The following is a 9,724-nucleotide window of genomic DNA, read 5'->3' as shown; positions in this document are numbered from 1 at the left end:
GCGAGGTTGTCGTTCTTTACTGGGACACAACTCTGTTCCTGCTTCTCTGGAACAGGGTGGCCAGGTGAGGTGGTTTAGGTTGTGCACTACAAACCTGGCTGCAGGGGTGTGTCCAGCCACTGGGACATCTCCCCATGGTGAGGGCTCTCTTCTTCTAATTTGTGTAAAGGCCCGTATGAGCCAGTGGTGGCTCTCCTTTACGTGTCCACAGGGATGTGGCAGAAGAGGCTAGTAGGTCGGGGAGGAGGGAAAGTGAGTGATGTGTGGCTGGCCACTTTGTCCCTTGAGCCACCCTGGGTTCGGACTAACAAATGGTTTTCTCATTTCAAGGGCCAACTCGAGTGATGGGTGGGAGCTGCTGGAGATCTGCGGAGAAGGACTGGAGTCCTTGCGGACAGTAACACTGGGAGTGGTTAGCGGTGTCTGCTGTGGGTGCTGACCCCTTGGGGGCGGGGGGACGAGAGCATGGGTGCAGACTCCACGGCGGGGAGCGATTGCCTCTGTCTTCCCAGCTGGTCTGGGAAATGGGATTAGAGGAAAGTAACTAGAAAAAGGAGCTTCTAAGATGTCCAGAAACCTCAGTGCTCTGGGGAATATGTTTCAGGGGCCCAAGAACATCGTAGTTTCTGATCTTGGAGTTGGTCTGAGATCTGGCTCCTTGACGTTGCTGCCCCTCAGGTTTGGGGGCTCTTTGGGCGCTGTGAGGACTCTCCCAGACCTGTCCCCTCTGCAGGCTGCCTTCTGGGAGAGCTGGTTTTGGACGGGGGCACCTTGTGGAGCAGTGGGTTAGAAGTGTGCCCCCAGCCTGTCTTGGCAGAGCCCCGCTGGCCCTGGGGACGAGGGTGAGGCCCCTGGTCAGCTGCTGTGCGCACCTGCGGTGGGGTCATTCCTCCGCCCCTGCCCTGAGGTCTGAGCGCCATCTGGTGGCAGGATCTGGTTCACATTTAATGCAAGCTGGACCCCATGACCCTCAGGGGGAGCTCACGGCTTTCCCCGGGCCAGCTGGAGGCGGGGAGCCCAGCCTCACTGTCTGGGCCGCAGGCTTGGCCACCTGCAAGAGCTCGTTCCAGTGGCTGCTTGCCAGGTGGGATGTCACGTTCTCTGCCCTGCCTTGTGCAGGTCCCTGAAGGTCTGCCTTCCTGTTTCCTGGCCTGTGTGCAGAGAAGTCCCCTCTGATCCTTACCGTCACGTGGCGCTGAGTTCTGGATGACCCACGTTGGACTCTGGCACACCGTGCTGTTCCGAGGCTGACGCTGCCCTCAGGATGGGGTGGCCGGTGCTGGGGCCATTGGGCTGGTGTCTTCTGACCACAAGCTGGTGTCTCTGGGATGCTCTGGGTCAGGGGCACTGACTGTCCCATCTGTCAGTTTCAAATGGCATCGGCCACCAGGCCTTTGTCCCCCTGAGAATCGGGGCTGACTTCACAGCTGAGCTGGGGCTCGGTTTTGGTTAAGGGGAGCAGGGCTGGTGGGGGTCTCCTGGTCTGCAGTGGTCCCAGTGCCCCTCCCCCCACCATCCTGTCCCCAGCTTGGGTGCTGCACTGGGTAAAACCCATTTGAGAAAGGGCATGTGCTTATGTGTCTCAGATGAGCCCTTGCAGCTCTGGTGGGGCTCGTGGTGTTTTTTTGTGGCTGTGGGGGCTCGGGCCCACTAGCCCCTGGAGTCCCCCAGGGCCATGCAGGAGTCTGGGACACTTGGAGTGGTATCACTGCCCCGGGGAGGTGGGAGGAGGCAGGAGCAGGAAGCCGCTGTGCCCAGGGGAGCCCTGTGGCTCCGGTCAGGCTCTGAGGAGGGCCCTGTGTGTCCGCAGGCTGGGGAGCCCTGGGCTGGGTGTCAGCGAGAAGCGCCATGGAGGCAGCTGGCCTGGTGGAGGGGGGCAGGCCCAGGGGGAGAAGGGCACGGGCTCGGGTGCCCGCTGGGGAGGGGCCATGGGTGGGGCAGGGTGGTGTGGGTGCCTGTGGGCTCAGAGCCGCACACACCAAATAGCAGGGCCTTAGCTCCTAATCATTGATGGCCCTGGAGTGTGGGCGACGCTGGGACCTGGGTGGGCACCCAAGCCACAGCCTGCCTGGGAGGCCTGGGTCCTGCCTAGCAACAACTTGCAGCCTCCACGTTTTGTGGGGGGGGGAGGGTGTCTCACGTCCCGCCTGCCCGGCTCAGGGCCATCAGCTGCCCCGGGCCCCTGAAGGTGAGCTGCTTCCAGGTCCTGCACTGACCAGGAGGGCTGCGAAGCTCTCGTGCTGAGCTTCCCCGTGGAGGCCCCTGCCCTCTCTGGGGAGCTCTGGAAGGACACAGTTGCCATTTCTGGGTGGGGTGGAGGGGGCAGGCAGAGCAGGAGTTGTCTCCTGTTTAACAACAGCACGGAGGGAGCTGCGGCTCAGGAAGAAGTTGCAAGTAGAGCTTTCTTCCGGAGTCAGTGGAGGGGAAGCTGTGGTTCCGGTGCCTTTCACCCTCCCTGCTTCAGGGAGGGCCTCCCGCAGACGGCCGCGCAGGGACCGGGTCGCCGTGGGTTCCTGCCGGCCGGCGCTCACTGGGTTCATGGCTGTTCTAAGCCTCCAGTCTGGTCCTCGGGCCCCCAGGGTCGCCAGTAATCTTCCCAGACAGGTGACCTTGGCACTCGTGAAGGCCGCCCAGTGATTGTGTGGGAAGGTCCCCAGGCTGGGTTTATGCAGGGTGTCCTCATGCGCTTGATTCTGCGGTTTTTGCAGGAATAGCCCAGAAGCGCATCCGGGTGGGCGGTGTGAAATTTCCATTTGCCCCGTGGCTGTGCCTTCCCTGTCACTTGGTGGTGGCAGCGGCTGCTGGGCTGCCCAGCCTCAAGCTGCTCCTTCTCCCTTTATGACGAAGGGGGTTCTTTGAAGCTCTGAGCATCCACCAACCCAGCTTCGCCTCGTTGCTGCTCCTCCCGCGTTCCTCTGCGCGCACCCCGCTTCCTTCTGCTTGGTGGGTCGTGTGGAGGCTGTTGCTGGATTTTACTTCATGCCCAGATTCTCCCTCAGCCAGTGGGAACCACTTCTTCTGGCTTTCGTGTCCGTTTGCCGTCTTTTGAGCGCTGCTTTGCTTTGGGGCCTGAAAAGATGTTCCGGGTTCGTTTTGCGTCTTCTCCGGCCCAGCTCCGGAAGCAGCCGTTGCTCTAAGGGGCCCTGCTCCTTTCGGCAGGAATAGCGTCGAGGAACCAAGATGTCGGTGTGAGCTGTGCCTCCTGCTATTGGGGCATCGCTGTATGCAGGTTCTCTTGGTACATGGAGCTAGGGGAAGTGTGAGTGCGTCTGTCCATGTGACTGTCTGTTCGTCTCTCCATCCATCTCTTGGTTCGTCTGTCTGTCCCAACTGTCCAAATGTCCATCCGTCTTATGGTCCATCATCCATCCTTCCATCTATCCATCTGTCCTTTGGTTGTCTGTCCATCTGTCCATCCATTCATCCGTCCATCCGTCTGTCCATCCATCCATCCATCCATGCATTGGTCCATCCGTTCTTCCATCTGACCATCCAGTCCATCCATTCATCCGTCCGTCCATCCATCCGTCCGGCTCTGGCGGGATCCTGGTGGTGAGTCCGGCCAGCGGGCTCTGGCCAGCGGGGGGTGCGGCACGAGCGGAGCCGCCTGTGGGTTCCGGTGAGTCTGAGCGAGGCTGGCTGGCCGCTCTGGAGGAAGGAGGGCCCTGTGTTAGGGGTGGCTTTAGGGCTGCGTCAGCCCGGGAGGCCAGAATGTTCCCTGGACCCTGGGGCTGGTCCTGACCATGCTGCCGTTCCCTGCTGGAGGTGCGTCGGTCACTTTTTATTCCCCATGCGTGTTGATCGCAGGCCATACTGGGACACTGATTTTGAAAAGTGTGAGAGGCATTAGGGATCCCCGAGGCCCATGTAGACCCCAGATGGGGCTTTGGTCAGCCCTCCCTGCGCAGTGGGATCTCGGGAACTCACAGCCGTGGTGGCTGAGGACAAACCACGGCATCCCCCCAGCTCCAGACCGAGCCTTGCCACTGAGCTGCTGTTGGCTCTGCCCTGTCACCCCGCTCAGGGGGACCCCTGGTGCTGCTCTAGGTGTGAAGCCCCACAGAGGAGACGGAGGTCTGGAAGGGACTGGATTAGCCCGGCGCCCGTGCCCCTTCGTTTTACCCTGGCACGTTGGGGCTGGGTGGGGACAGGTCGGGGGCCACTGGTAGCCTCTTCTCTCTGCGGCGTGAGACTGCTGGGTGGTTTCCTTGCACGTCACCTCCTGGGGAAGCTTGGCCAGTTCCTACCTGCCCCTCCCTGGAACCTCTTCCCCTAAGACTACCCAGAGTAGGGGCCCTTCTCACCTCTCTTCCTGCCACACCTGTCCTGGAGAAGGGGCGGACAGCCTTGCTTCCTTGGCCCCTGGGTCTTTCCCCCTGGCCCCCGTTGCTGTCTGGCTCGCCTGGTGGTGGCGGCTCCTCCCTCCTTCCCTCTGGGGCTGGAGAGGGTACTCGGGAGGAGAAGCCCCAGCATTCCCTTGGGGGGAGCGGGGCGGGGCACAGCATGGAGGGCTGGGAACATGCTGCCCTGTGGGTCCTCCTGCGGGGGGCGCTGAGCAGGCCCGGCCCACCCCCCAGGTGGTGTACTACGTCTTCGCCATTCTGGGCATCAGCCTGTTTCGCGGCGTCATCGTGGCTCCTGGAAACGGCAGGTGAGGTGGGGCCTGAACTTCCCAAGGGGAGAAGTGCCTCTTGTGGGGACGGAGGGGCGTGAGGCGGGGTGGCAGTGTGGGGGTGGGCTCCCCGGGAGCAGGGGTGTCTCCTAGTCCCTCCTCCTTTGTCTCCCCTCCTTCCCCGCCCTGCCAGATGCCCTCACCCAGCATCTCTACCAAGTGTCTCTGAAGCCTTGTGGCGGCTCCCACCCCTGCACACCCCAGGCCAGGCCACAAGCTGGTGGAGGGGGCCCCGGAGCCAGACTTGGATCCCGCTGTCCCGAAGCTCCGTTTCCCACGCACGTCTGCAGCTCTTGGCTCCTGGCTGCTCTCACAGCACCTCTGGACGGGGGCCTCCTTTGCTCTCCGGCTTCTCCGGGCCCAGAGGGCTTCCAGCTGGGCAGGGGCTCAGGCAGGGCTGGGGTGCTGCATGGTCCGTGCCCCAGTCCCCACCCCTGACCCAGCTTGCCGTGTACCCGCAGCCTGAGCACTGACAACAGCTCGGCACCCTGCGGAAGCTTCGAGCAGCTGGAGTACTGGCCCAACAACTTCGATGACTTTGCGGTGAGCCCTGCACCCCCTGGTCCTCAGCGCCCTCGCCCTCCCGTCGCCCTGTCCCGGCCCCGCCGGACCCCGTGTCTGCCGCCCCGCAGGCCGCCCTCATCACTCTGTGGAACGTGATGGTGGTGAACAACTGGCAGGTGTTCCTGGAGGCCTATCGGCGCTACTCGGGCCCGTGAGCGACCCCGCCCCGTCCCTGCACAGTGTGTCCCCGGCCAGCACGGCCCTGCCATCCCCGCGCAGTGTGACCCCGGCCTGCATGGCCCCACCCTCTCCTCCGCTCAGTGTGACCCCAGCCAGCAGGGCCCTGCCCCATCTCTGTGCAGTGTGACCCGGGCCAGCAAGGCCCCGCCCTGTCCCCACGCAGTGTGACCCTGGCCGGCACGCCCCTGCCCTGTCCCCTGCACAGTGTGACCCCGGCCGGCACGCTCCTGCGCCGTCCCTGTGTAGTGTAACCCCGGCCGGCAAGGCCCCGCCCTGTCCCTGCGCAGTGTGACCCCGGCCGGCACGCCCCTGCGCTGTCCCTGTGCAGTGTGACCCCGGCCGGCATGGCCCCACCCTCTCCCCTGCACAGTGTGACCCTGACCAGCACGACCCCGCCCTCTCTCCGTGCAGTGGGACCCCAGCCGGCATGCCCCTGTCCCCTGTCCCATTGGCACCGCTCCCGGCGGCCCACGTCTGGCATTCTTGTCTCCACAGGTGGTCGAAGATCTACTTTGTGTTGTGGTGGCTGGTGTCGTCTGTCATCTGGGTCAACCTGTTTTTGGCTCTGATCCTGGAGGTACCGGAGATCCCTGCCCAGGCTGTCTCATGGGTGGTTGCTGACTTGCCACAGACAGCTTGAGGCTGTTGGCCGGGCCCATCCAGAACGGGGCGGGAAGGGGGCTGTGCTGGGTCCCGGCTTGGTGCTGCTTCAGCTGGCTGCTGGGAGCCTCTTAGAATGTCCTTGACATTGGGCCTGTGGGGGTTTCAGCCTGTGGGTGGGGCTGGGGGAGACCTATCAGGCATCTGGCTCCTGCAGGAGTGGGTGGCCGTGTCGGGCCCTGGATCCCAGCGTCCGGGAGGGGCTTGGATCCCTGCAGTGGATGCCTGGCCCACACTGGAGGGGAAAAGGCTGGGTCACACGGGGCTTACACCCACTGGCCCCCCTGTTCTCCTGCTTGCCAGAATTTTCTTCACAAGTGGGACCGCCGCAGTCACCTGCAGTCCCTCGCTGGGGACCCGGACAGCACCTATCAGATGAGTGCAGAGCTCTTGTTCAGGTGTGTGGGTCAGGAAGGGTCTCTGGGGAGGGGAGGCAGGGAGTGGGCAGGGGGGTGTCCTCTGTGACAGCAGCATTCCTCCTGCCAGTTCTGCGTTGGGACCAGGGTCTGGGCTTCTTGTTCTCCTGGCGCTGGGGCTGGGACCTCTGTCTTGCTCTCCGATGAAGTTGTTTAAGACGGCATTCTCCGGTGTCAGTCTCCAGGGGATGCTGTTGGGGGAGGGGGTGGCCCTTACCTCCCCGCGGTGCAGGACAGTGGGATCGCCCAGAGAGCTGCGGCCATGCCTTCCCTCCCTGCACCTGCGCTGTGTCGTCGCAGCCCCTCTGCACCGGCACTGGCCAGCCTGGAGGGCCACCCCCACCCCCGGCCTCCAACCCCGGGCTTTTAGGGACGCCCCGCATACGTCCTGGAGATGGATCTAAGTCCCCGTGCTCCCTTGGGCACGTGTCTGATGATTCCTAAATGAGGAGCAGGGCGGCCCACCCTCCCGGAGCTGCCCGAGTCCGCCCTCTCCAGAGCTCCCTGCACATCTCCCCGATTCCCCAGGGAGGTCCTGGAGGAGCCGACCGAGGACGAGCTCATGGAGAAGCTGAGCCACCACCCGCACCTGCGGCTGTGCAGGTGACGTCCAGGTGCGCCGTCCCGGCGAGGGCGGCGGGGGGCCCTGTTGCCTCAGGACCGACGCCGTTGTGGGAGGAGGCGGAGGCCGCCCTGAAGGAGAGGAAGGAGAGACTTTCAATTAGATGGACTAACGGACGGGTGGACGGACGGAACTCCGCCACCCACCCTAGGCTGGGGCTGAGAGCAGAGGCCCCGGGTCACTGCTGATCCGAACCACTAACCACCACCAGCTTTTCTTGGTGGCACCCGAGTGGGCTGCTTGAACTTTGTGTGGCGTCTGGGCCACGCCGCTCTCTTCGTAAGCTGGCTTCGGCAGGACTTCAGCTTCTCTGAGTCCTGGAAGAGGGTGACTCCTCAGGGACTCTCAAGACTGAGCAGCGGGAAGCAGCGACCTTCCTTCCAGAGCCTGTGATTTCCGTGGTGCCTTCACTGCTGGTGGCTTTCGGGGACCAGAGGCCCGCCTGGGGCCCGTGCAGGCCAGCCAGCAGCTTCCCAGGGCATTAGGTTTGGGATCCTGGTGGTTTTACGTGAGGAGGATCTTAACCATTTTATTATTTAACGGTTCGTGTGAGTGTGATTGGGTGTATTTCTTTATGGGTCAGAATGCCAATAGTTTTTATCCTGAAGTCTTGCAAAGAGCGAGGTTGTCGTTCTTTACTGGGACACAACTCTGTTCCTGCTTCTCTGGAACAGGGTGGCCAGGTGAGGTGGTTTAGGTTGTGCACTACAAACCTGGCTGCAGGGGTGTGTCCAGCCACTGGGACATCTCCCCATGGTGAGGGCTCTCTTCTTCTAATTTGTGTAAAGGCCCGTATGAGCCAGTGGTGGCTCTCCTTTACGTGTCCACAGGGATGTGGCAGAAGAGGCTAGTAGGTCGGGGAGGAGGGAAAGTGAGTGATGTGTGGCTGGCCACTTTGTCCCTTGAGCCACCCTGGGTTCGGACTAACAAATGGTTTTCTCATTTCAAGGGCCAACTCGAGTGATGGGTGGGAGCTGCTGGAGATCTGCGGAGAAGGACTGGAGTCCTTGCGGACAGTAACACTGGGAGTGGTTAGCGGTGTCTGCTGTGGGTGCTGACCCCTTGGGGGCGGGGGGACGAGAGCATGGGTGCAGACTCCACGGCGGGGAGCGATTGCCTCTGTCTTCCCAGCTGGTCTGGGAAATGGGATTAGAGGAAAGTAACTAGAAAAAGGAGCTTCTAAGATGTCCAGAAACCTCAGTGCTCTGGGGAATATGTTTCAGGGGCCCAAGAACATCGTAGTTTCTGATCTTGGAGTTGGTCTGAGATCTGGCTCCTTGACGTTGCTGCCCCTCAGGTTTGGGGGCTCTTTGGGCGCTGTGAGGACTCTCCCAGACCTGTCCCCTCTGCAGGCTGCCTTCTGGGAGAGCTGGTTTTGGACGGGGGCACCTTGTGGAGCAGTGGGTTAGAAGTGTGCCCCCAGCCTGTCTTGGCAGAGCCCCGCTGGCCCTGGGGACGAGGGTGAGGCCCCTGGTCAGCTGCTGTGCGCACCTGCGGTGGGGTCATTCCTCCGCCCCTGCCCTGAGGTCTGAGCGCCATCTGGTGGCAGGATCTGGTTCACATTTAATGCAAGCTGGACCCCATGACCCTCAGGGGGAGCTCACGGCTTTCCCCGGGCCAGCTGGAGGCGGGGAGCCCAGCCTCACTGTCTGGGCCGCAGGCTTGGCCACCTGCAAGAGCTCGTTCCAGTGGCTGCTTGCCAGGTGGGATGTCACGTTCTCTGCCCTGCCTTGTGCAGGTCCCTGAAGGTCTGCCTTCCTGTTTCCTGGCCTGTGTGCAGAGAAGTCCCCTCTGATCCTTACCGTCACGTGGCGCTGAGTTCTGGATGACCCACGTTGGACTCTGGCACACCGTGCTGTTCCGAGGCTGACGCTGCCCTCAGGATGGGGTGGCCGGTGCTGGGGCCATTGGGCTGGTGTCTTCTGACCACAAGCTGGTGTCTCTGGGATGCTCTGGGTCAGGGGCACTGACTGTCCCATCTGTCAGTTTCAAATGGCATCGGCCACCAGGCCTTTGTCCCCCTGAGAATCGGGGCTGACTTCACAGCTGAGCTGGGGCTCGGTTTTGGTTAAGGGGAGCAGGGCTGGTGGGGGTCTCCTGGTCTGCAGTGGTCCCAGTGCCCCTCCCCCCACCATCCTGTCCCCAGCTTGGGTGCTGCACTGGGTAAAACCCATTTGAGAAAGGGCATGTGCTTATGTGTCTCAGATGAGCCCTTGCAGCTCTGGTGGGGCTCGTGGTGTTTTTTTGTGGCTGTGGGGGCTCGGGCCCACTAGCCCCTGGAGTCCCCCAGGGCCATGCAGGAGTCTGGGACACTTGGAGTGGTATCACTGCCCCGGGGAGGTGGGAGGAGGCAGGAGCAGGAAGCCGCTGTGCCCAGGGGAGCCCTGTGGCTCCGGTCAGGCTCTGAGGAGGGCCCTGTGTGTCCGCAGGCTGGGGAGCCCTGGGCTGGGTGTCAGCGAGAAGCGCCATGGAGGCAGCTGGCCTGGTGGAGGGGGGCAGGCCCAGGGGGAGAAGGGCACGGGCTCGGGTGCCCGCTGGGGAGGGGCCATGGGTGGGGCAGGGTGGTGTGGGTGCCTGTGGGCTCAGAGCCGCACACACCAAATAGCAGGG

The 9,724-nt window shown here is 62.9% G+C and overlaps 1 protein-coding gene across 1 annotated transcript; it reads left to right on the top strand.

The window, feature by feature from the left end:
• Positions 1-2,010: 2,010 nt before the first annotated feature.
• LOC111149487 (two pore calcium channel protein 2-like) lies at positions 2,011-7,733 on the top strand. Its single transcript, XM_022506581.1, has 9 exons — positions 2,011-2,044; positions 2,709-2,738; positions 3,497-3,552; positions 4,578-4,651; positions 5,134-5,215; positions 5,305-5,387; positions 5,912-5,993; positions 6,380-6,474; positions 7,021-7,733. Exons 1-9 carry the CDS (start codon positions 2,011-2,013, stop codon positions 7,097-7,099), a joined length of 615 nt encoding a protein of 204 aa, XP_022362289.1. The 3' UTR covers positions 7,100-7,733.
• Positions 7,734-9,724: the final 1,991 nt, after the last annotated feature.

This window comes from Enhydra lutris, unplaced genomic scaffold (assembly GCF_002288905.1).
Source record: "Enhydra lutris kenyoni isolate GAN:26980312 unplaced genomic scaffold, ASM228890v2 scaffoldscaffold22, whole genome shotgun sequence".
In the NCBI taxonomy this organism is placed as follows: Eukaryota; Metazoa; Chordata; class Mammalia; order Carnivora; family Mustelidae; genus Enhydra; species Enhydra lutris.
Note: the sequence above shows the minus strand (reverse complement) of the source record. Positions and strands in the feature narration are given on the sequence as shown.

Coding starts and splice junctions, on each gene's coding strand:
- LOC111149487 (XM_022506581.1), top strand. CDS start 2,011: ATGGCCCTGGAGTGTGGGCGACGCTGGGACCTGG. Junction 2,739..3,496: donor GAAGCGCATCCGGGTGGGCG/GTGTGAAATTTC, acceptor CTGACCATCCAG/TCCATCCATTCATCCGTCCG. Junction 3,553..4,577: donor GCTCTGGCGGGATCCTGGTG/GTGAGTCCGGCC, acceptor CCCACCCCCCAG/GTGGTGTACTACGTCTTCGC.